We start from the raw sequence: 23,765 nt of genomic DNA, 5'->3' as shown, positions 1-23,765 counted from the left end.
GGGGTGCAGGGGCAGCCTGGGGCTGGCAGCAGATTCACCATCTCATCTGGCTGTGGACACGAACAGAGCGCAGCTGTCCAGGACAGGCTCCGTGGCAGGTGGGGTGGAGGGGGCTTTCCAAGGGCAAAATACCTGCTGCTCAAGAGATCAGGTCTTTCCCACCGCTGGCACCTGAGGCCACATCCTGGACGTCTGCTAGGGTAGCCCACAAGGGCTGAGGCTGCCAGGCCCGGAGGTGCTTGGGCGGAAGGGAGGCTGATGCTCAAGGAGACCGCTAACCAAAGAGGACCCAGGGAGCCCCTGGGGTTCAGAGAAAGCTGGGGCACATCTGGTCACCTTGGCCTCTTCAGTTTAGATTCCCACCAGCCTTAAGAGAAACCATTCAAAACCTTTTCATAGTATCCTGGCCTTAGACCTGGCCCACGCCCTCCCAACTTTGCCTCTAGCCTGTGACTCCTGGTAGAAGCCCCTGCCAGGTTAAGCAAGGCCTGAAGACTGCTCCACGGGGCAGCAGAGGGGACCCTCCCCCAAACTGGGGGCCCCTGATAGAGCAACAAACTATCACTGAGGGACCAGACACACTACAAACTGTCCGTGCCCAGCAAGCAGAGTCAGACTCTAGTTTCCCATCTACATGGAAGTGTTGGAATACACGTCTGCATGGGGACGGGGCAAGGAAGGGGTGCTGGGAGCCGAGGGCCCCAGCCACGTTCTGGCTCCGCTACCTTAAGCAACGTCAATGCAAATCATCTGAAGGTTTCCCCCCTTTGAGATTATGGGGTACCTTTAAAGGTCTCTTCCATGGCCACGTTTTGAAACCTGTTTGGCCTCAACAGCCACCCATATGACGGGACAGGTGGGAGTTGAGGGATGTCCCGTGTCCTGCTGCTAGGCGGCCCCTGCCATCCGAAACCTGTGCTTCTGGCGCCCCCTTGTGGGTTTGTGAGGCGCAGCTCCTCCCAGAGGCCGAAGAGCAGAGTGTGGGGAGGTCGGAGGTCCCTTTGGGAAGGTACACAGAGCGGCTTCTGCTTTCTCCTGCAGCCCTTACAGCTCAGCAGAGGCTCCAGGGTTCACCAGCAGAGGGAGCTGCGCCCACAACGCTCCCGGGTCCAAAGAGGAGGGAGGACGACAAGGGTTTTACCCACATTCTGAGCCACCTGTCGTTCAGGGCCTAGCTCATTCCCTTCCAAACTTCTGGGATCACGCTCAGCGTGCTGCTGCAGGATGAAAGCAGACTGCGCTCTTCTTGCCCTGACCCCACCCCCAACCTCACTGCGCATGGGCCCAAAGAAAAAGCCAGACAAGGTGCCGTGCAGTGTGGTTTACTCCCAGCCAGGGCCGCCTCCACAGGGTGCCTCTGGCCTTCCCTTCACCAGGCCCCCAGTCGCCTCTGCTCCCACCACCACCCTGCCTCCTGGGGCTTCACGCTGTCCACTCCAAGTTCCAAGTCCAGGGCTGGCCAGGAGGATGGGCTGTTTCGGAAGTCACTCATCCACACGACCAGCCTGAGGGAGGCCAGAGTCCGAAGCGCCCCACAGGAAGAGTCACAGGCTACAGAGGGGCCAGGTGCACAGTGCCCCGAAGCCCCCAACAGTTCACTTTGTGTTACGGAACTCTGCTGTTCTGTGTGGTCCCAGCACCCCCATTCACATGGGGCGGCTGCTGACAAGGCCAGCTGTCACTGGGACTGCGGCGACCCATCTCCATAGCACCTCTCTTCCACGTGGCTGGTCTGCTCCAGAAGCCACTGCCGCTCATGCTCGTTCACTGTCAGCCTGAGCGTCACCTCTTGGAAGACGCTGCTCACAGCCACCTGTGTGAGCAAGGGGGGGGCGGGGGGGGCAGGTACAGCCACAAGCTCCAGCACCACCAGGCCCCACCACCTGCCTCAGGCCTTGCCCTTCCACCAGCAACATCCTCACCTGCTCAAAGTGAAGCTTCTGGAACATCCGGATACTCGGTTCATTTCCTTGCCCAATTTTAGCCTCAAATTTGGTCAGACCTAATTTGGTCACTCCTTCCAGAGAAGATGGGGGAGAGGGACGAGCCACAGAATGAAGCCAGCCCCTCACAGCCCCTGCCCTGCCCCTCCCACTTGGCAATGCAGGCATCTGTCCCCTGGTCCCCACCCTCAGGCCTGAGGAAGGCCCCTCCCAACGTGCCCCACCCCCCAACCTGGGGCCTGACCATGCCCCCACTGTCTCTGAGGCTTCCTCACCGTAAGACATCATCATGAGAACAGCCTCGGTGCCAAAGCCTCTGCGCCTGCAGCCGGGCTCTAGGAGAAACAACGGTAGTCACTGGCGGCGTGTGCGGGGCTCCACGGCAGGCAGAGCCGTGAGGCAGCCCAAACCTTGGTTCATCCTCAACTTGGACCGGCTGGTGCTATTACTGCCATTGAGCAGACAGGGAAATAGACAAAGAGAAGTCAAAATGACCCGCAAAGGGCTCCCAGCAACTCAACCCCAAAGCCGACCCTTTAACCTCAGTGTCCTGCCTCATTAGGACAGTCTTAGGGGAAGGCTGTGGACCAAGGAAGACACAGACTAGAGGGGCTCCTCCCGCAGCGTGGGGAGATCTTGGGAGGGTCCTCAGCACTCAGCGCCCCCAGCAGGAACAGGGCAGAATGAAGTCTGGAGACCACTTCCCCGCCCCCCGCTCCACAAACCAAAGGTTAAATTCACCCCTAAGCAGAGGACAGAAATAAAGCTGCCGACCAGGGGGGAATCACTGCCCGGAGAACCCTACGCAGTCCCGGCTGGCTCAGGGTGCAGCAGCTCCGCGGGCCAGAGGGAGGGAAGGCAGGGCCAGGCGGAACCAACCTGCAATCATGACCTCAATCTCCCCCAGGGAGGGGTCCCCCAGATCTGTGAGAAAGAGGTTTACGTCTCCCGCCATGCAGCTCTCTTCAGTGGTGCTCGGCCGGGCCTGCCACTTCTCTGCATCCAGCACAATGAATGTACACTCTGAAAATGAGGCAACACGGTTATCACCTACTCTCCCCGAAGAGGCGATGGGACCATAGTCTTCCTACCTAAACCACAGAACTGGAGAGCACAGTGGGCCAGGAGGAAAACGAGCCAAGCTTCCCTTAGCTGATGACAAAGCCCTAAATTTGTCTTATGCGGGAAAGAATGGAGCCCCAACAGCAGCTGTGTTCTCAGAGAGCAGGAACCACAACTGTGTTTGAGCAAGACCCATGAGGGGCAGGGCCTCCAGGTACAGCCAGAGCCCTACACACTCTTCTTTCTCCAAAATCATTCCAAGTCTGATGTTGTGAGTGGGGGCAAAAGGCAGAAGCCTCGGTCATGGGGCCTGGCTTCCAGGAGCATCAGAGTAGGATGGTTTCTGGCACCTCCCAGACTTTTCAGGAAGGGTTTTTTTCACAAAGCTTCTGGGGCCCAGAAGGCTAGAGAAAGGGAGGGAAGCCGGAGACTGCCTCGCCTCTGGAGCCAGCCCTCCCGCTGCCAGCCCGGCCCAGGGCCCGCGCTCCTCACTGTCCGCGTCCTCCCGCCAGCTCCGCTGCATGGAATGTTCCTGCTCCAGAGTCAGTGGCTCCGAGGCGGTCAGACGCCGCAGCTCCTCTGATCTCATCCACTCGTGGTACCTGCAGGGACAGGGGGATGGCCTTGGGCATGCAGGACTGACTCAGGAGTAGGGTCTGACATTTTCTGAGATGAAGAAGTAGATGGTAGGAAGCAGCAGCCCACGGGGCTAACACGGGGCTCATGAAAGATCCAAGGAGGGGCGTGCGGTGGCTCAGTCGGTTAAGCGCCCGACTCTTGATTTCAACTCAGGTCACAATCTCTGGGTTGTGAGATGGAGCCCTGCATCAGCCCAGAGCTGGGCATGGAGACTGCTTGGGATTCTCTCTTTCCCTCTGCCCCTCCCACTGCTCGCAACTTGGCGCTCATGCACGCTCCCTCCAAAAAAAAAAAAAAAACAAGGAAAGGGTTATAAAAGCTAATAAAAGCTAAGGCAAAGGGCCACAAGCACTAGCGCTAGAAGCAGGGGTGCCTGGGTTGTTCAGTCATTAACCATCTGCCTTCAGCTCAGGTCATGATCCCAGGGGTCCTGGCATTGAGCACTGCATTAGGCTCCCTGCTCAGTGGGAAGCCTGCTTCTCCCTCTCCCATTCCCCCTGCCTATGTTCCCTCTCTTGCTGTCTCTCTCAAATAAATAAGTAAATAATAAAATCTTTAAAAAAAGAAAAAAGGTCCTAGAAGCGAGCTAGTCTTACAAGAGAACAGCAGGAGGGGTCCGTTCTGTCTCTCCAGCTTCCCATGCTGTCTCAGGGGTCAGCGCTAGAGGAATCGTATTAAGGCAAACATTCCTCAAATTCCTGAGCGAAAGTCTATGGCAAGCTGTAAAGACAGCTGGACATGCCTCCACAAAGGCCAGATTGGAACCCCCAAAAAGAAAAACTACAGGAGTGCCTGGGTGGCTCAGTTAAGTGTCTGCCTTCAGCTCAGGTCATGATCCTGGGGTCCTGAAATAGAGCCCAATCGAGCCCTGAGTGGGCTCCCTGCTCAGCAAAGAACCTACTCCTCCCTTTCCCTCCGTTCCCTGTCCACCCCCCACTTGCGTGCACATGCTTGCTCTCTCTCTCAAATAAATCTTTTAAAAAAGAAAAACTACAAGGAGAGAGTATACCCCTACATCACCACCATTCCAGGCTACCAGACGTTTGCCAGCTGCCCTGGCAGGAGTCCCACCCTGAGACTCAGCTCTGGCCTTTCAGAACAGCAGACATCAGAACAACCCATCAGCTCTTATCAGCTTTTATGACAAGATACAGTCATGGCTTCAAGAACAGAGCATACCGGGGCCCCTGGATGGCTCAGTTGTTAAGTGTCTGCCTTAGGCTCGGGTCATGGCCCTGGGGTCGAGCCCTGCATCTGGCTCCCTGCTCCATGGGGAGGTTACTTCAGGATTCTTTCTCCCTCTGCCCCCTCCCCCAATCCCACTCTCTCTAAAATAAATCTTAAAAAAAAAAAAAAAAAAAGAGGGGTGCCTGGGTGGCTCAGTGGGTTAAAGCCTCTGCCTTCGGCTCTGGTCATGATCCCAGGGTCCTAGGATGGAGCCCCACATCAGGCTCTGTGCTCCGCGGGGAGCCTGCTTCCTCCGCTCTCTCTGCCTGCCTCTCTGCCTACTTGTGATCTCTGTCAAATAAATCAATAAAATCTTAAAAAAAAGAACTAAGAAGAGAAATGTCACTAATTTACAATTATGCCGTTTCTTTTCTTACACCCATTTAGTTTACATAAAATCATTCTCTGAAGAAAGTCCAAAACGGAAGCTGAAAGGACGGAAGGCGAATGCTGGGGGAGGGGTTGCTGAAGTCCTCAACCTCTGCTTCAGTGCTGGCTTCTTTCTGTAAGGACTTCTCGCAGCAATGTTTCTGCTTCCCAGAGCAAGCCGCCTCTGGGATTTGGGATGAGGAAGGCTGACCCTCTTCGCTACATCCTGGGAGAGGAGTTTGCATCCCGTGTTAGGTGGACTGTTACCTAGGCACGTGCTCTGCGGTGTAAGGTACTAGCACCACCTTCTTCCCCAGCAGCAAAGTGTTCTCATTTAACCTCATGGTAGCGACCTGCAGGAGGGGAGGGCAAACACTTCAGGACCCTGTGTTTCCTCCCCTTAGGGTGGGAGCCCCGGGGCCTTTACTTCCTCCCGGAGCTAAGTTGTCAGAAGAACCCTGGTCCTTCTTTCTTTCCAAACATTGCAGACTCTAGTCCCCTTGCGAGAAGGGGGAAGACGGCGGTCTAAAGAAAATTACAAAATCCTTGCGTCGCACCTCAAGGGGCTAAGCCTGAGCGACCACTTCTGCGTACCCCCTTCCATCCCAACTCGCGGAACTACGAAGCCTCAAACCCAAGCGCCAAGATCTAACCCCAAAGCTCCCATCACGTGCCCCTGTCCCGAGGCTCCACCCCAGGATCAACCTTCCGTCCCACTTCAAGCCTATTTCCAGCCCCTCTTCCCCGCGACCAGCCCAGGCGCCGGACTCGGACCCTCTCTCCTCCCCACCCACCAAGCCAGGTCTAACCGGGCCGCTCCGGGGTGAGGCAGGCTTAAGTTCTCAGTCCCCTCCCCTTTGTGCGGACAAGCAGGCTGCTCTCCTCGATCACCCCCACCGCCGGGGTCCCGGAGCGGTTCAGCTCACACCCACGCCCCGCCCACGAAGTAGTCCCCAGCGGACCCCGCGAACCACCTCCTCCGACCTGCCCCGCTAGCCCTCCGACCCGCGGCCCCCTTCCCGCACGCGCCTGGGAGTGCCCCTCCCCCGTTTCCGCCACGCAGACGGCAGCCGCCCCGGCCCAATCCCGGTCCCGCCTCCGCGAGGCGCCCAATCAGCGCGCTCCGTCCCGCCCAGGGCGCGCACGAGCAAGGTGGACTCCGGGCGCGGGCGCATGCGCGCTGTGGGCGCTGGTGCGGGACAGCTGGAGCCGGCGGCGGCGGTGGAGGGGCCGGTGGCGCCGGCCGCGGCGGCCGGGAGCGAGCCGGAGTGCAGGTGTCCGGCTGGACGGGAGGGTGGGATGGGCTTGGACGGCGCCAGGTTCGGGGCTGCTCCAGGAGGGAGGAAGAAGTTGGGGAAAGACCCGAAGCGGGGCCCTTGAGAAGAGAGGGAGGCTTGAGGCTGGGGAGCCCGAAGGCAGGGCAGAAAACAGGTTGGGGGGTGGGGAACGGAGGTCCCGTTAAAAAGGAGAGGTTTAGAAGCAAGGGGTTGGGTTGGGGAGCGACCTGGGCAAGCCTAGCCCTAAGCAAACAAGTTTGTTGCCCTAGGCGGAGGAGACAGTTAGTTGGACTGCAGTGTATGGTAGTGAGCTCGCCGTTCCTGGCGTGGAATGTGGACGCCCCCCCAGAGTGTACAGAGGGGACGCCCCATGGCGAGGGCGACTTAGTGGCTTGCGGGTCTCCTTCTGTCACTTGGAGTCTGAGGGGCATGAATTCCTTCATGCACCGCACCGCAAGGGAAAAGTTAGAGGAAACCACCCAGGTCTGTCTGCCAGGACTGTCTCATGGCAGGCATTGAGGCCATGTCTGTAATAAAAGTAGCAGGCGGGGGGTGGGAGGCTGCTTTCCAGAACTGGCCCCCCACGCCAGCGACACCTGTCAGAAAGTTGGAAGTCTGCTTTCTCTCCCCCTAGGGAGCCGCAGCAGCCGGCGCCCCAACAGGGAAGGAACCTGAAGAATCCCGGCTGCCCAGTGACCCTTCTTCACTTTTGGAAATGGCCGGTGAAATCACAGAGACTGGGGAGCTCTATTCTCCCTACGTGAGTTTTACTTTTAGAACCTGTTTTACCCACGTCGTTGCCATGGTCTCCTAGAGAAGGACCGTGCTTCCTAGACCATACTACAGAGGACAGCTGCTTTGAGACCCTGGTGAAAGCCAGGGAGGGGAAGGCCATTCCGCTACAGCCATATTGCTGCTGTCCTGGCTCAGAGCATGTGATGAGAGTTTGTTCACGTGTTGGATGCTGGTCAGGGTGTGTGGTCAAGGAAGCAAAGCTGACTTGCTGATTCCTTGTGATCTTGATGTCGGGGCCACCAGCACTTGTAAACTGTGCTGCTGCTCAGGGATGGTGATTGACAGCGGTTGACTCTGGGTTTGCCCATCTCAGCAGTTTGAAAGCACTTTGGTTGCCAACTGAGTTGTCAGTTGTGCAACTTTTATGGTCTTGGATGGCGTAAGAGGCAGAGAAAGCTTGCAGAGACTTCCAAGTGCAGTTTGTGGAGTCTGTAATTAGAACAATTAGAAGGATTGATTTCTTACTGTGTTGGGTCTGTGCCCCCCCAACACACACCCCACCTCCCACTAGCGTGCTCAGTGTATCTTCTTTGTGTAATGAAAGATTGGTCCTGGTTACATCACCGAGTTCTCTTGCCAGATACCTAGCTGGAGGATTAGAATAATCAAGTGATTGACTCATGGTGCTACTAAGTATCCCAGGGTCACTTAGCAGCACTGCCTGAAGTAACAAAGCCCTCTTTCTAGAATTTACCTAACCTTAAGCAGCTGCCCCTCTATGCACTTAGTTCCTAGTCTGGGAATCCCTGCTTTGTCTCTGCTGACCTCACAGACTCTGGAGCTGTGGCGCGATCGATAAGAGAGCATCTCAGAAAACAGCTGGCAGAAAGCCTTTCTGACATCACGGTCTTCCAGCTGGGTCTGTGTCTTGTGTGGATAGCACGGAAGGAGACTCCCTTTCTCTCCATAATTTAGCAAGGGAAAGTGTTTCTCGAACTTTGGACTGAATCTAATTGTGTTTCTCTCATCCGAGGAATTGTCTGACAGCTCACAGCCTCCTCTCGGGATCAGCCGTGAAATGTCCCCACCGTCCGTACAAGTCGCTGCCCTCCCTGCTGCTGCTCGGAGCGTGTATTGGTTTAGAGATGAGAGGATGAGTTATTTCTGTAACTGGGTTCTAGAAAGGAAAAAACTTTGACATGCACGGCTTTCTGGGGTCTCCAGTTATTCGCATAATCATTTCACACACATACCCACAGGAAATTAGGCAGTGAGGCCCAAGTCTCGGTGGGTTCTGCTCCCCGCCCCCAACTTTCCTGTGTGTTTGGTTTCGTTTGACGTCTGTGTTTAAGGGCATACTCTGGGCATTTGCCATAAGCAACTGCTTGCGTTCTCTTATCCTGCCCCTACCCATGGAGATGTAGAGAGGTTGGGTGATGAGGCGGCATTAGCTGAGAGTTAGCGGTCAGGCTTTGAGGCGAGCCCGCGCCTTCTTCCTGAGGTTTCCCTAGGGAGAGTGGTTCTCGATCCGTCGTGAGACCAGGAGAAGGGCATAGGTTCACCCTCCGCTGAGCCCAGGAAAGCGGTGGAACTCACTTCACTACAGACACTGCTCTGAGTCCCCTGCTCCGTGCAGTGCAGCCCGGACCTGCTCTCCAGGTCCTGGGAAACCGAAACACTGAGCACTTACTTGGTTCATGGAGGTGCATCAGCCCATGACGGGGGTTATTCCCAACGCAAAGCCCTTCTCCTGCCTCAGTGTTGCCCTGTTGTCCGCTCTTTTCCTCCTCAAGGGCGTCTGGGATGTTTGCCTTAGCTTGCATTATTCTCTGTAAATTGTGTGCAGTGGCAGGCCAGTCTCCTGGGACTCTGGCGACAGGCCCTCTCAGTGGTGGCACTGGGCTCACAGCACGGTTCAGGCCCGCCCGTCCCCCTGGAAGTGACCCCAGAACAGGTATGTCTGGGTTCCCTGTGTACAGGGACCAGGAGCGGCTCAGGGCTGCAGGGATTATGGGACCCAAATAGAGGACGGCGTGGGCTGCCGAGGGCCCTGCCAGCCCGGTCTTGTCAAAGATCGTTGCCGTTGCTTTCAAAGGAAAGGTCACTCTTTCACAGCCTCAGATCCTAGTCATTGCTTCCGTATCTCTGCTGCCTTCTGTTTCCTTTGACAACTATCACTGGGGAAGCGGACGAAAACCGCCCGTGCCGCCCACCTCGCGCCCATCTGTGGGGGAGCCCGCTGGGTGGGAGGAAAGGCAGCAGGAACTGAGCTCCCTAAGCACGGGGCGCAGGTCCGCCATCCCAGGGAGTCGGGGAGAAAGGGAGGAGGCACTTCAGCCTGGAGAGGGCTTGATTCTTCTGCTCTCAGCCGCACCTTCCAGGAGTAGTCCCCACAGAACTGGCAGGAGAGCCTGTCTCCTTCCTCCCCCTCCTCCCGCCCCCACAGCTGCCTTTGACCTGCTGTGGCTCAGCTCTCACTTGCCTCCTGCTCCATCGTCCTCGTAATTGGTCTGCACCAGCACCATTGTTGAAGGTCGAGCTGCTTTAACTCTCACCAGGGAGGTGAAGAAGTCTCACGTTACCCTGCAGGGTTCCCAGAGCCCCACTAGGCCCTGAGTTCTTACTTTGAAACTAAAAAAGAGCGATGGCATAAGACAAATGTGATTATTCATTTCTGCTCCCAACTCTCCGTCCCCAGTTAGCTTCTTTTTTTTTTTTTTTAAAGATTTTATTTATTTATTTGACAGAGAGAAATCACAAGCAGATGGAGAGGCAGGCAGAGAGAGAGAGAGGGAGGAAGCTCTCTGCTGAGCAGAGAGCCCGATGCGGGACTCGATCCCAGGACCCCGAGATCATGACCTGAGCCGAAGGCAGCGGCTCAACCCACTGAGCCACCCAGGCGCCCCCCAGTTAGCTTCTTCATCAAGTTCTTGAAGGATCTTTTGCACTGAGACTTACCTAAGGTGTCCATTGAGAGTGTGTTTATTTCATTGTTTATCCCCAGTGGTTCTCAGCTGGTGGCAGTCTTGCCCCCCCCCCCCACACAAGCACACACGCACACCCCACCCCAGGACATTTGGCAGTGTCCAGAGACATTTGTGACTGTCACAACACAGGTTCAAGGTTGAGGGGTACTGGAACCTAGTCAGTAGAGGCCAGGGATGCTGCTAACATCCTACAGTCCACAGGACGGCCCTACCACATCTGGCCCCAGATGTCAGAAGTGCTGAGGCTGGGCTGTGTGATGGACCCTTGGCTTTTACATCGCAAGACCTTTAGGCATCGCTGCATTCACAGATGCCTCTTGTACTGTTTCAGCTCCTTATAAAACTTAACTTTTGGCTAAGAACCATCACTTTCTCCTTGCTTGGATCACGAGAACCTTCACAGGGGCCGTTTTCCATAAAGAGAAAGGGTCCACCCTTCTTAAATGTTACTGCTCAGAAAAGTGATATGCAGAGAACAAAGCTGCAGGGAGCTGTAGGGACACGGTTCAAACTTGTTTTAATCCTTTTGGGATCTGTCTATGGGATCAAACGGGGACTGTGATGTTTAAAACGGGACAAAGACTGGGACTTACGTCAGAGAAGACCTGGCCAGGTCCAGTCAGCTCGGCAGAGGATTCCTAGCTGGAGACTGTGTGCCACACACCCTGAGAAGTGACACACGGGCCACGGGGAGCCTCACGGGGGGTAGTGGGGAAAAGATAACACTGAAAACCCAAACTAGGGCATAAGTGTTCTTGTTCCAAGGTTCAAAAGAGGGGAGCAGAACTGGAAGGGTTTTGTGGTGGAAGCAGCGTTAGAATGTGTCTGAGTGTTGGATGCGATTTGAGGGGCTGGGCAGGGGGCAGGGGGTAGGTGCCCTCTGCCGAGAGTAAATGGACAGTGGGCAGAGCTCTGTCCAGCACTCAGATGCGCTCTCAGCACCTGCCTGGGAGTCTGGTCCTCCCTAATCACTTCTCCCCCCAGCTCTATTTAAAATAAAAAATTTCTGACTGAGGTTAGGAAAATGGCCCCAATTTGTGTGTTTCTGATTTTTAAAAAAAATAAAAATAAAAGTCAGTACATGGTTATTTTAGAAATTTTTTAAAAATATATTAAAGTGTATATTTCTAAGACCGGGGAAGTAAAAATGAGAGATGGGTAGGTGTTCCCAAAGATGAAGTGTTCGTGTTGTTGTTTTTAACAAAAACAGGTTGGTTTTGTTTTGTTTAAAGATTTTATTTATTTATTTGACAGACAGGGATCACAAGTAGGCAGAGAGAGAGGAGGAAGCAGGCTTCCCGCTGAGCAGAGAGCCCGATGCGGGGCTCGATCCCAGGACCCTGGCATCATGACCCGAGCCGAAGGCAGAGGCTTTAACCCACTGAGCCACCCAGGCACCCCCCCCAAAATAGGTTTTTAACAGAAAAGCCAACTAAGTCTGTCAATGCCATAGAGCACAGGGAACCCAGTTAAGAAGTGGCTGTCCCAGTCCAGGCTGAAAGCAATTGAATGGGAATCGGACCCGAGATAGCCAGAGAAGCCTCTTCCGAAGGAGAATGGCTAGCGCTGAGATAGGCAGAAGGGAGGAGGCGGGGGCGGCTGGCAGACGGTGGGTCTGCGGTCTGCAGGACGGCTGGTGCCTCCGGAGAGAGGTCCGGTGGCCCTCTGTCCAGCCGTGGTGGTTAAAGCCTCAGGACTGAGTGAAGTGGCTGAGGGGGGAAATGAGAGAAGAAAAGAGACCGCTTACGTCAGAGTATGGGAAGGAGTAAAGGCTACGAAAGCCACTGGATTAGGCAAATAGGAGGTCACTGGTGATTCTGAAGAATGTAGTTTCAAAAGAGCTCTGGGATGGAAACCACAAAGTAGAAACTGGGAAACGTAGGTAGCCACTCCGATGAGTTTGGTGAAGAGAAATAAGAGAATTGTGTTTCGAAGGTGTCGAGGACACTTGGAGGCAGAGGGGAAGAGCTGGCAAGAGGAAGATTCCAGAAAGAAGGACTGAGCCCAGAAGTCTGGGTGCAGGGCTTGGAGTCCCCCAGGAGGAAAGACACAGCTTCCCTCACGGGCAGGGAGGGGGTTGGGAGGATGCAGACACTGATTTTTGAGCAAGGGGGGGAATGGGGCCACGGGCAGGGCACATCAGATGGCCTCAGTTACCCCCATAACACGGGACACAGCCTTCGGCTGAGAGCGGTGGGGTCGGGCGCTGGGGCACGAAGGGTGAGGTTTGGTGGTTTCTTGCGGGAGATGCCAAGAAGTCTGGGGTGGAGCAAAGGCAGTCAGATGCTGGTGGAGCACAGCTGAGGGAACCTTTCATTTGTTGTGGGACCAGTCATTCTAGTTTAAAAAAAAAAAAGAAAAGAAAAGAAAGAAAGAAAAAGAAAGTTTCCAGGAACTTTTAGCATCTTTGTGTAGGGAGCAGAGGAATCAGGTGCCGGGTCCATCCAAGGCTGGGGTGGGGGGTGGCACGGGGGAGGGAGTGAGGCAGGGGTAGACCGAGCTTTGAGCTTCGTGGAACTAGCCCATTGCACAGGATGCCAAAGACAAGTGACACCAGAGTGGAGGGGGTGACCTGGGGTGGGCGGATGGGGCCACCGCAGGCATCCGAGGGAATGGCCGGGGCTGCGGAGGCTTCAGCTCAGAGAAGGGCATTTCCTGGTTGAGATCCTGAAAAAGGAAAATGACAGTTAACTGCTAGAGTCAAAAAAGGAAAATGACAGTTAACAGCTAGAGTCAAGTTGGTGGGAATGAGGGTTGAAAACTTGAGGTCAGTGACCTGGCAGTTCTGCTCAGAGGCCGGTTGTCAGGGGCAGGGCGGCCGCTGCTGGTGGGTAGCTGCCTGCTTTTTGGGGGTGACGAAGTGGAATTAGGTGGTGCTGCTGGTTGTACAGCTTGTGACTGTGCTAGAAACCCCTGAACTGTGTCCTTGGAAAGAACTTTTTTATTGAGTTTTTAGTTTTAATTCCAGCGTAGTTAATATGCAGTGCTCTGTCAGTTTCAGGTGTCGAGTACAGTGACTCAGCAGTGCTGGGCGCCACTCGTGCTCCCCGAGACCGGCGCGCTGTTCGTCCCCTTCACCTGTCTCGTCCAGGCCCCGACCCACTGCCCCTCTGATGACCATCAGTGTGTTCTCTGTCGTTAAGAGTCTGTTCTTTCATTTGTCCGCCTCTCCCCCCCCTCTTTTCTTTCCCCTTTGCTCATTTGTTTCTGAAATACCCCATGAGTGAAATCCTGTGTCATTTGTCTTTCTCTGTCTTCCACTGCTTAGCATTAAACTCTCTGACTCCATCACATCATTGCAAATGACAGGATTTCGTTGGTTTTGATGGGAATGCTATTTCACTGTACATCTGTACCGTTTCTTGTTTATCCGTTCATCTGTCAGTGGACACCAGGGCTGCTTCCATAATCTGGCTGTCATAGATAACCCTGCTATAAGCAGAGGGGTGCACACATCCCTTTGAATTGGTATTTTTGTATTTGGGGAGTAAATACCCAGGAGTGTAATTACCAGAGAATAGGGTAGTTCTCTTGCTAACTTTTTTTTTTTTTAAGGTTTTTATTTATTTATTTGACAGAGAGAGAGAGATCACGAATGGGCAGAGAGGTAGGCAGAGAGAGAAGGGTGAAGCAGGCTCCCCGCTGAGCAGAGAGCCCAATGCGGGCCTCGATCCCATGACCCTGAGATCGTGACCCGACCTGAGGGCAGTGGCTTAACCCACTGAGCCACCCAGGCTCCTCTTGCTAACTTTTTGAGGCACCTCCATACTGTCCCAGTGGCTACACCAGCTTGCATTCCCACCAGCCGTGCACATCCTCACCAACACCTGTTGTTTTTTTCCCACATCCTCACCAACACCTGTTGTTTCCTGTGTTACTGATTTCAGCCATTCTGACAGGTGTGAGGTGATAGCTCTTGTGGTTTTGATTTGCATTTCCCTGATGATGAGATCTTGAGCATCTTTTCTTGTGTCTTGTGGTCATCTGTATGTCTTTGGAGAAATGTCTGCCCATGACTTCTCTCCATTTTTTTTTTTTTATGGGATTACTTATTTTTTAGCTGTTGAGTTGTATAAGTTCTTTATGTATTTTGGATACTAATCCTTTATCAGCTATGTCATTTGCAAATATTTTTAAAGAGTGAATTTTATGGCATGTGAATTATATCTCAGTTTTCATAAGAATCCCTGAAGTTAGGGAGTGGGGAGGCAGGGAGGGAAAGGAAGCAGCATGAATGTCCACATCCAGACGATGGCAAGAATGGGGGTCACGTGCTCAGAGGTCTGGGAGGAGTGGAGGTTTCTGTAGGTCAGCGCTAGGTTCATCCCTGTGCCATGTCCCCCGATGTGGCGGTGTGTCCTCTGGAAGCCTCCAGCCTGGTTGGGCAGGGAGCTAACATCCACGGCACAGCTTTGAATAATAGGAAATGACAAGGTGGTGGGTTTGTGACAGCAGAAGCAGAGAAGGAACCCGATCAGCAGAGACACCTTGGGAAGAGCGACGGAATGTGGGACCCGAGCCTTTAAAGTGTTGACGTTCAGCCGGTGGCAGAGCGCATCTCCTTTGAACCCAGGCGGAATTCTGCCCTCTGACCCGCTTCCGCAGCTCAGGTCTCACCTCCCTGCTTCCAGTCTGGCTGTCACCAGGCTCGTCTTTGGGAGTTGATCGCTCTGGGGGCTTGACTGTCACTTCTGTCGCTTGTAGGTGGGGCTGGTGTACATGTTCAACCTCATCGTGGGCACAGGTGCACTCACCATGCCCAAGGCCTTTGCCACCGCAGGGTGGCTGGTCAGCCTGGTCCTGCTGGTGTTCCTGGGCTTCATGAGGTAAGAGGCTGGCACGGGGCGGGCGGGGGGTTGTAGCGGGAGAGGCATGCCCAGGAAGCCCTGACTTCTCTCGTTAACACAAGGAAGCGTGCCTGGGGGGGCAGCCAGGTGTCCCCAGTGAATCCCAACCAGGGTGGCCCGGCAACGGGAAAGGAGACACAAAGGTCTCCAGGTCTCGTGCTAGCAGAACAGGCACACAGCCTGATCAGTTAAGAGGCCAGCCTTCTGACCAGGCTGTGGAATGTTTCATCGCGTGATGCTCACATTGCTTCCCCAGCAGGTTGACTGCCCCAGTGGTATACTTTCTTAGTGGTACCATTAATTTTTGTTCTCCGAGAAAATACCACCTAGCCCCAGAAACAGATGGGACAAATGTCTGCAGTGATAAGGGAAGTCGGTGTGGAATTTAGAACTTGCTTAAAGTAGTCCACGGAGTCGGTGGCAAACACACAGGTGCACACGTAATCAATGGTTAGCCTCACCTTGTGCCTGGCAGCAAACAGGTGCCCAGAGCCTTCCTAGGCTTTCAGGGGCTCCTGCTCCTTGAGCTGCATGTGTGGGGTCCCCTGGCTGTCCTCCCCAGAAGGGAGAGCCTACTTGAGTTTCCTCTCAGGGATTCTGCGTGGAAGTGGGGATTCATTCAGCAAGTACCCTGGGCCCATAAGGGATTTAGGACTATGTGTTACCAGGTACGAACCCACGAGCTGCCAGAAAGAGGCGAGGGAACACCTGGAAACATGCCCCAGGGGCACCTCCCCTGGGAAAGGCGACAACAGGCACTGTTCTTAGGTGAACAGAACAAAGATCACTGCTCTCCAGACTTTTCTCTCTCTCTGTGGGGAGCCATAAGGAGTGCAGATAGTAAGAGAATCGTAGAGTAAGTTGGAAGGTGATGATGGGTGATGTGCGAGAAGCCCTACAAAGCCTGGGGGGTGAGGCACAGGGGAGTTGGGGACCACGGCAGTTTTCGGCAGGTGGTCGGTGGTCACAGAGGGCAGCATTTCGGCAGACGGGAAGGAGGAAGGAGGGGTGCTCTGGGAAGGCTGACACACGGGCTATAGTTGAAGCCAATGAGGACCTCGAAGAGGCTGAATGGGATAGGAGAACACCCACATTTCTCTGCTCCTGCACCCCATTTCTTTTGGGAGTTTTGTGGCCATCCTTGGGGTACTGTTGGCTCATTACTTCCTGCGGGTCCTGGCAGCCAAGAGCCTAGAAGTCCTCGTCCTTCTGTGGCTCTGGTGTCCCCTTTAAAGGACCTTCAGCACAGGCAGCCGTCTGAATGGGAAGTGATTATTGGGGGCCCCCAGGTAGGGCCTGCCATGTCCCCTCCCTGTTCAACCCATTAATATTAGAACATGATCGATGAGTTGGCTTCATGGAACCACGAGAAGCCTCTTTATGCCTTAACTAAGATTGATTCCAGTTTTACTTGCAGAAAAAGGGAAAATCTAAAGTCCTTAAAATGGTCACTTAAGCAAGATAATGAGAAACCTTTCTAGAAGGTGCCAAGGCACTGGAATGAGAGTTTCAGAGCCAGCTGCCCTCCAGCCCCCAAGATGGAGCAAGTGCGGGCCGAGCGGTCGGGCCGAGCGGTCGGGCTGAGTGGGTGCGGACTGAGCGGTCGGGCTGAGTGGGTGCGGGCTGAGCGGTCGGGCTGAGCGGTCGGGCTGAGCAGTCAGCGGGCAGCAGGTGGGGGAGCTCGAGGAGGTCTGGGGTGAAGTCTCGGGAAGGAGACTGTGCTGCTGGGGTTTGGCGCAGAGGGACGCAGTCCCCGCGTCTACAGACAGCAGCTCTGCTGACTGGACCCCCCGTGCCACGTCCCAGTGTCCCTTTCAGTTCAAGCCATAAAAATGCAAGCTTACTTTTACGTTATCTAGATTATGAGGAAAGTAAAGGTACTGCCAAAAAAGGAAGGAAAACACATTCTGGAGCCAAATGTCCCTTTTCAGTTCCCCGCGATTGCGCTCCGGCCGTGAGTGCCGTCCCTGGGAGCTGACCACTCTCTGGGCCCCAGCAAGGAGCGGTGAGAGCTGCCCTTCCCTGCGGCTTTCAGGAGCCCCTGGAAATCGGCCTCCACCCTGCTCTGCCCCCAGCAGGCCCCTTCTTGGTGTGTGGTATCGCATCACCCCACACCCCCCTTTCCCCAGGCGCACACTCCCCCCCCCCCACCCCTGTTGCACACGCCTCTCTCCCAGGCATCCAGTCCCATTCTAAACCTAGACAGGGCCATCAAGGCAAGCGAGCCAGGCGTCACGTGCGCACACATTTTATCAGGTCGGATGCATCTCAGTTCCCCAGGGAACAGCCCTCAGAAGAGAAAACACTTTGGGCTTGCTGGTCTGGTCAGGTCTTAAAATGGTTTTTCCTGTTTCATTGTGCCACCCCCAACCCTACCTGCCTTTGGCAATTCCCGCGGGGCCCTGCCCTGCAGCTTCGTGACGACTACCTTCGTGGTAGAGGCCATGGCGGCAGCCAACGCTCAGCTCCACTGGAAGAGGATGGAAAACCACCAGGTGTGTGTATTGTCCTTGACTCCGGGCAGAGCCTGATGCGGTGCCTGGGTCCCGTCGTGCTCTAGGACAGGCAGCCCTGGGGGCCCAGTTCTTTCCCTCCCAGCAGACGGCAGGCTCGTGTCCACAGCACCACTCCGAGACCCTTGTCCCGGAGCCGAGGCTTGACAGCCACATAGCTTAGCAAAAGGTGCGGCCTCTGCTCTCAGCATCATGTCATGGGTCCCTTGAACCCTGACCTGGAACTCGCTCATCATTCTGAACCCCAAAACTGTGCTACAGCTTCAGATCTGACATCTGAGTGTCCACACCTCCTAGCATGGCAGTGTGGCGGTGCTGGGGCGGGGGGGCAGTCACACAGCGTGGAGGTGCTGGGGGGGCCCCCGGCCAGACGCCTTCTGGAAAGAAATAATAAAGGAAATGGGTTCTGCAATTTTCCATGGGTTTTCTAGAGTGTTATGTGTGCCCCTCCCCCTTCTCCCTTGCTTGTTCCCCCTCCCCGCCCCACCCCTCCTAGGAGGAGGAAGATGACGACTCTTCCACGGCCTCTGACAGTGATGTCCTTGTCCAGGACAACTATGAGCGAGCAGAGAAACGGCCCATCCTGTCAGTGCGTAAGTCTTGGGGTTCCCGACAGGCTGGCACCTCCCTCTGGTCCACAGGGTTCCCTTTCTTCATAGAGAGGACAGGGAATCTCTGCACAGACCCTCTGTCCAGAGCACGAGCCTGGGGTGCAGGCTTCACCCCGCTGGCTCCCCCACTTGCTGAAGTTTACAGCTTGGGCAGGTTACTTACCTCAGCGCCCGGGGCTCAAATAAATGTGGGGTGGCTCACTTCCTCCTCCTGTCCCACCGTGGTCCCCTCCCCGGTTCCACCCAGCAAGTCAAGGCCAGGTGTCCCAGCTCCAGCCCCCCCAGCCCCCCCCCATAGCAAGCATCCCTGGGATCCCTTTCTGTAGACTGTTTGAAAATATTTCAAGGAGGAGACATGGGAAGTTCTCACGAGAATTTGAAATGCTTCAGGATTTCCTTACTCTGGAAATTTAGTGAGCTCGGCACCTCCTCTGGGAGCTTTTCCGAATGAAAACCGCTTCTTCTTCCTTGTCTGTTTGGCTCCACAGAGAGACGTGGATCTCTGAACCTTTTTGAAATCACAGACCGGGTGGAAATGGGACAGATGGCCTCCATGTTCTTCAATAAAGGTATGAGTTCTTTCTCAAGGTGGGGTGAGGGCAGAGCTTGCGGGGGCGGGGGGTACTTCCCAACAGATCTTGGCAGGGGTAGGGCAGGGAGCACAGGAGCGGACTGTCTGCGCGGCCCCTGTACTTATGAGCGCTGCCGCCTCTCACCTCTCGAGAGCGGGCTGAACCGCTCACCTTGTTCTCCTGCGTCCAGCCGGCTTCGTCAGCGCAAGGAGCAGAGAGGCCGCCACTAGGCTCCTCCTGCTTGCCGAGGTCAGGGATCCTGAGCAACTTCTCAAGGAGGGAACCCGGTGGAGACGGCTGGCAGTCTTGTGCCTCTTGCTTGACTGCTTCTGACTTGTCTCCCTTTTCTTGCGGACGATTCAGGCCAGGACACGGCAGGGCAGGCACCTCTGAGGGTGGCAGGCTACACCGTGCCCTCCCCTGTGTGTGCACCTGCCTCTCGCTCTCATTTTCCGTCTCGTGTGCCCTGGTGGCCAGCAGAGGGCGCAAGGAGTCCATGCGCGGGTTGCTGTCTGGGCATCGAGTGTCTAACTAGGAGCCCTCGCCACCCCACCTGCTCCTTAGCGGCATCGCCTGTGGCTGAGAAGGTCCCCCTGCCCCAGTTCTGATGTTTAGTGACAACGCGGTGTACCTCCACAGCCGATGTTGTTCTTTGGGAAGATGAGCTGCTTAAGAGCTTCGCTTCTTTAGTGCCCAAACCTGCCCGTTTCCCCTTCACAGACAGACCGATCGATCTCAATAAATCCTTGTCTCTGTAAGGGTCTTTGGGAGGTTTTCTGCCCCTTTGTCTCAGCCCCTTGTTTGCAAGGGTGGCATCTCCCCTGGTTCTTTCTAATCTTGAATGTAGCTGCAGGAACTCAGAGCCTGGGGGATCATAGAAACCAGAGTCTTCAGGACTGCTTCTCAGGATATTAAGCATCGGTTTATCACTGGTGGTGTGATTTGACCGTACAGTCCGGAAGAGAATGATCTTACCCAAAGACTGTCTGAGGGTTTGGGTCCCACCCGTCCCACCAGCCTCACAGAGGGTTCCAGAATCATGAAGGCCAGATTGGTTGTGTGCAGCCCGTCCGTGTTTTTCCTCTCTCTCTATGTCATTAGATGAAGATAAGAGCATAAACATTTCCTCCTGGCAGCTGCACGCTCTCCCCCTCCAAATGTGGGCTTTGGAAGGAAGATGTACATTGGAGAGAGGACATACAGCTTTGAAACCTCCTTTCCGATTAGCGTGTTTCACAGTCTGTCCCGATTTCTTTCTTTTTTTCTTATTTAAGATTTTATTTATTTGACAGAGAGAGACAGTGAGAGAGGGACCACAAGTGGGGTGGGGGGAGAAGCAGGCTTTCTGCTGAGCAGGAACCCTGATGCCGGGCTGGATCCCAGGACCCTGGGATCATGACCTGAGCCGAAGGCAGACACTTAACGACTGAGCTACCCAGGTGCCCCCAGTCTGCCCTGATTTCTTTAACAATTCTGGGAACCAGTGGGTTCTTGTTTTGTTGGGGTTTTTTTTCTCCTCCCCTTATAGACTAGACTTCTTTATAGTTCACCCAAATCTAATAAAAAAGGAGCACACTTGTACGAGAGTAGCCTCACCCTCGGGACACCTTCTTTGCTGAGGGTTTCCCACACCTGGCACTGTTGACATCTGGCTCATTCTTTGTCGTGGGGCCTGTCCTGTGTGTTGTGGGAGGCTGAGCAGCACCCTGGGCCTCCGCCCACTTGGTGCCCTTAGCACCTGCTCATTGTGACAGCCAGGACGTCCTCAGATGTTGTCTGATGCCCCTGGTGGGGGTGGCGAGGCAGAGTCACTCTCAGGTGAAACCCACCACTCTGCCCTATTCCTAAATCAAGGGTCGTTCTCTTCGGAGGGACTGCCACCCTCCCCAACAAGCCCCCGGGGGTCCCGGCTCACTCCCTGTGGCTAGCAGTGCCAGGCGTCGTCATTGCTGTCTTCTCTGGAAGCTCATTGATCCTCCCGTTCTGTGTCTAGTAATGAAATTTATTGATCAGGGAGGGCCAATGGCCGTTGATAAACAGAGCTGACATTGCAGGCACAGGCAAGTGGACAGGAGGGTGCGTGGGGAGGGGACAGTGCCTCTCTGTGGAGAGCATTGGCGTCAGAGCAGAAAGACAAGCTGGGCACAGGTTGTACCTGGGGCCAGGGGGGTGAGCGGTAGCCCGACCCCCCGGGAACCCTGAGCTTAGACATCGGTGGTATCTGAGGCCCTCAGGGGTTCTCGCAAGGACCGTATTTTCCTTGTCTTTTTTTCCCCAGACTCCTCGGAGCAGAGCTGACCTCAAATAGCCCAGAAGGAACATGTCCCCAGCTTTCCCCTTGGGGACCCTAGAGGCTCTTCTGAGCCACCAGGATTAGAAGGGACCTGTCACTTCATTTTTCTTTCTGTTCTCAGGGAAGCCAGGAGCTTGAGACTCGTGACATCAAACACAAGCAGTCAGTCTGAACAGGAGTTTGAGACAGGCTGTCTGTGGCCATGACCCTGAGGTTGTAGGACCTGGACGCTTTTTTCAGAGCTGTTACACCTGGTCTTTAAAGATTTTATTTATTTATTTGACAGAGAGAGATCATAAGTAGTCAGAGAGGCAGGCAGAGAGAGAGAGAGGAGGAAGCAGGCTCCATGCCCGGCAGAGAGCCCGATGCGGGACTCGAAATGCAGGACCCCGAGATCATGACCTGAGCCGAAGACAGAGGCTCAACCCAATGAGCCACCCAGGTGTTCCTACACGTGGTCTTTAAAGCTGGAATCACAGATGGAATTTAGCACAGGTGGAATCCTCACTGTACAGGACAGGAGATGGTCAGGGACTGGCTGTGGCTGGGAAGCCAGGTCGGTGGCACCGGGGCTGGAGCCCGTGTCTCCAATACCTGGATCTGACCCCACTGGAGGGAGAAGGGAGCCGGGTCTGCTTCCACGGGCACCTTCCAAAGGCAGCATTCTCCCTGGCAGTGAGCTGACCATGAGCTCGTCCTGAGCGCCCCCGCCTGCTGCCCCCTCGGTCACCAGCACTCCAGTCCCACCTGGGGTTCAGTGATCCGTCAGACCCCGAATGAGGCACATAGTCTTTGGAAATCAGGGGCTTTTACCCTCTTGATTTCAGCTTTAGAAGCTGAACCATTTTTGGTTCTCTCTGCTTTTCAGGGCCTCAGTACCAGCCTTTCTCATAGAGTCCTTGGGTGGCTGTTAACAGGGCCCAGCCCCAGGTGCCCTCGGGCTCAGGTTCCCGACTCAGGGCCTCACTCCTCCTGCCCAGGCAGCCTGTCCCAAGCGTGAAGGGCCCTCCGGTCCTCCCCAGCCAGCCTCCGACTCACACTGCCCTGCACCTGCCCGTGTTCGGAGCCTCTGAGGATGCCAGCTGCACTTCGCCTCTCTGAGGGCACCATCACGGGCAGCCATGTGTCCTGCCACATCACGGTGGAGCCAGCCAGAGCAGGCCCCCAGGACTTAGTTGTTTTCTTTGTGTAGAAAGTAAACATTCTCGGGGCACCTGGGTGGCTCAGTCATTAAACGGCTGCCTTTGGCTCAGGTCATAAACCTGGAGTCCTGGGATCAAGACCACATCGGGCTCCCTGCTGGGCGGGAAGCCTGCTTCTCCCCCCTCCTACTCCCCCCACTCCTACTCCCCCTGCTTGTGTTCCGCACTCTCTCTCTCTCCATCAAATAAATAAGTAAAGTCTTAAAAAAAAAAAAAAGAAAGAAAGAAAGAAAGTGAACAGCCTGGAGAAAGGAGCGGTGTGGAGGAGGTGGAGGCCTGACCGGCAGGAAGGAACCCAGGCGCCTCTGTGGCTCCCTGACGGTGACTCTGTTGCTTTCAGTGGGGGTCAACTTGTTCTATTTCTGCATCATCACGTACCTGTACGGGGATTTGGCCATCTACGCTGCCGCCGTGCCCTTCTCCCTGATGCAGGTGACCTGGTGAGTGCCCCCCTCCCCCTCCCCCCCACTGGCTGTAACCAGACATCCTTCCTCGGCCGGTCAGGGCAGAGTTTCCGGTAGAAGCCCAGTGCCAAGCAAACATGGTGGCATCTAAAGCACGGAGAGGCCCAAGGCCGTTTTCTGTCCTTTGCAAACTCGCCCTACACCGCTGTCCCCGTCCCTGCCCTCTGGGGAAGATTATTTGGGGACTGGTGCCGTAGGAGCCCATAGCACCTGCCCCAGGACAGGAGACTGTGACTCCTGGCGAGTGAGGTGGGTGGCCCAGGAGCAGCTGTGGGGGTGCACGGAGGCTCGGTAACAGCCCATCTGTCTGCTTCCCGCTGAGCAGGGGCCGCACTGAGCCACTCTTCTCTTTACCAGCAGCGCCACTAGTAACGAATCCTGTGGTGTGGAGGCCGACAGCAAGCACAACGACACGGACCCGTGCTGGGGGCCCCTGCGCCGTGTGGACGCCTACCGCATCTACCTGGTGAGTGGCCTCGCCTCGACACCTGCCCAGCCGGGCTGGCCGGGGACCTTCGGACTCTACTCCCTGATCGGAGAGGCTCCCCAGCTTCACGCTCTGGCCAGTTGCTGGGGCCGTGGTCCTGGGCAGAAACCACATCACGTTACTGAGACCATAGCCGTACGCCCAGTCACCCGTCGCTTGGGGTTGGCATTCAGGTCATTGCCAGCTGCTGGCTGTGAACTCTTGTAAACTGAGCTCGGGGTGGGAGGGGCACCCTAGGAACAGCTCTTTAGAGTGTCAGGAATGAATTTCCTGGAGACTCGGCCATGTTCCGACCTCACTCCCAGCCAGCCCAAGAGCGAATGGGAGATGCCGGGCTTCCTGACTGGAGCAGCCCGGCTCTGTCCCTGTCTCCCCTCCTCGCCGCAGGCAGGGGTGGGGTGGGGGGATATGAATCTCCAGGCTGTTCTCCACTGCTTTGTGCCGCGGGCAGGAGGGGCGGGTTGGAGCTGGAGCTGGAGACCGTGCCCGACGGGTCTTGGGTAATAAGACACGAAGCCGAGGCCGTTACTTATCTCT

At 55.5% G+C, this 23,765-nt stretch overlaps 2 protein-coding genes and 1 long non-coding RNA gene across 9 annotated transcripts in view; 1 reads left to right on the top strand and 2 right to left on the bottom strand.

Moving 5' to 3' along the window:
• Window positions 1–1,518: 1,518 nt before the first annotated feature.
• Window positions 1,519–6,307, bottom strand: NAT9 (N-acetyltransferase 9 (putative)). 5 transcript variants are annotated; one of them, XM_059148774.1, is made up of 7 exons: window positions 6,225–6,307; window positions 5,508–5,593; window positions 3,498–3,607; window positions 2,823–2,966; window positions 2,219–2,278; window positions 1,923–2,017; window positions 1,519–1,813 (listed from the first exon to the last, which is right to left on the bottom strand). In XM_059148774.1, the coding sequence occupies exons 2-7, from the start codon at window positions 5,582–5,584 to the stop codon at window positions 1,679–1,681; spliced, it is 621 nt and encodes a 206-aa protein (XP_059004757.1). In that variant the 5' UTR covers window positions 5,585–5,593; window positions 6,225–6,307; the 3' UTR covers window positions 1,519–1,678. The 5 variants fall into 5 exon arrangements, with proteins under 5 accessions (XP_059004757.1, XP_059004755.1, XP_059004759.1 ...); XM_059148772.1 differs by having other exon boundaries at window positions 6,215–6,306; XM_059148776.1 differs by having other exon boundaries at window positions 6,203–6,266.
• An 84-nt stretch (window positions 6,308–6,391) lies between these two features.
• The window catches only part of TMEM104 (transmembrane protein 104), a 54,283-nt gene continuing 36,909 nt past the window's right edge, over window positions 6,392–23,765 (top strand). Inside the window, exons 1-8 of one of the 2 annotated variants that reach the window (XM_059148752.1) lie at window positions 6,392–6,514; window positions 7,152–7,277; window positions 14,944–15,065; window positions 17,500–17,581; window positions 18,096–18,192; window positions 18,699–18,779; window positions 22,618–22,717; window positions 23,102–23,207. In XM_059148752.1, coding sequence (XP_059004735.1) covers window positions 7,233–7,277; window positions 14,944–15,065; window positions 17,500–17,581; window positions 18,096–18,192; window positions 18,699–18,779; window positions 22,618–22,717; window positions 23,102–23,207 — 633 coding nt within the window. In that variant the 5' untranslated portion in view covers window positions 6,392–6,514; window positions 7,152–7,232. Of the gene's footprint in view, window positions 6,515–7,151; window positions 7,278–14,943; window positions 15,066–17,499; window positions 17,582–18,095; window positions 18,193–18,698; window positions 18,780–22,617; window positions 22,718–23,098; window positions 23,208–23,765 lie in introns of both variants that reach the window. The other variant, XM_059148751.1, reaches the window with a different exon arrangement.
• On the bottom strand, window positions 12,688–19,042 carry LOC131816237 (uncharacterized). Of its 2 annotated transcripts, none has more exons than XR_009347983.1 (3): window positions 18,954–19,042; window positions 18,612–18,718; window positions 12,688–12,906 (listed from the first exon to the last, which is right to left on the bottom strand). It is a non-coding gene; the product is annotated as an uncharacterized LOC131816237 (long non-coding RNA). The 2 variants fall into 2 exon arrangements; XR_009347982.1 differs by lacking the exon at window positions 12,688–12,906 and adding an exon at window positions 17,889–17,976.

The sequence above is a fragment of the Mustela lutreola genome, chromosome 15 (genome assembly GCF_030435805.1).
Source record: "Mustela lutreola isolate mMusLut2 chromosome 15, mMusLut2.pri, whole genome shotgun sequence".
Classification (NCBI taxonomy): Eukaryota; Metazoa; Chordata; class Mammalia; order Carnivora; family Mustelidae; genus Mustela; species Mustela lutreola.
Note: the sequence above shows the minus strand (reverse complement) of the source record. Positions and strands in the feature narration are given on the sequence as shown.

Bases quoted from the DNA above. Each gene is read 5' to 3' on its own strand.
- NAT9 (XM_059148774.1), bottom strand. From the start codon at position 5,584: ATGAGGTTAAATGAGAACACTTTGCTGCTGGGGAAGAAGGTGGTGCTA. The intron at 3,608-5,507 runs GTAACAGTCCAC...CTGTCCCTGCAG, and splicing joins ACCGCAGAGCACGTGCCTAG to GTACCACGAGTGGATGAGAT. The intron at 2,279-2,822 runs GTTGGTTCCGCC...TGTTTCTCCTAG, and splicing joins GATTGAGGTCATGATTGCAG to AGCCCGGCTGCAGGCGCAGA.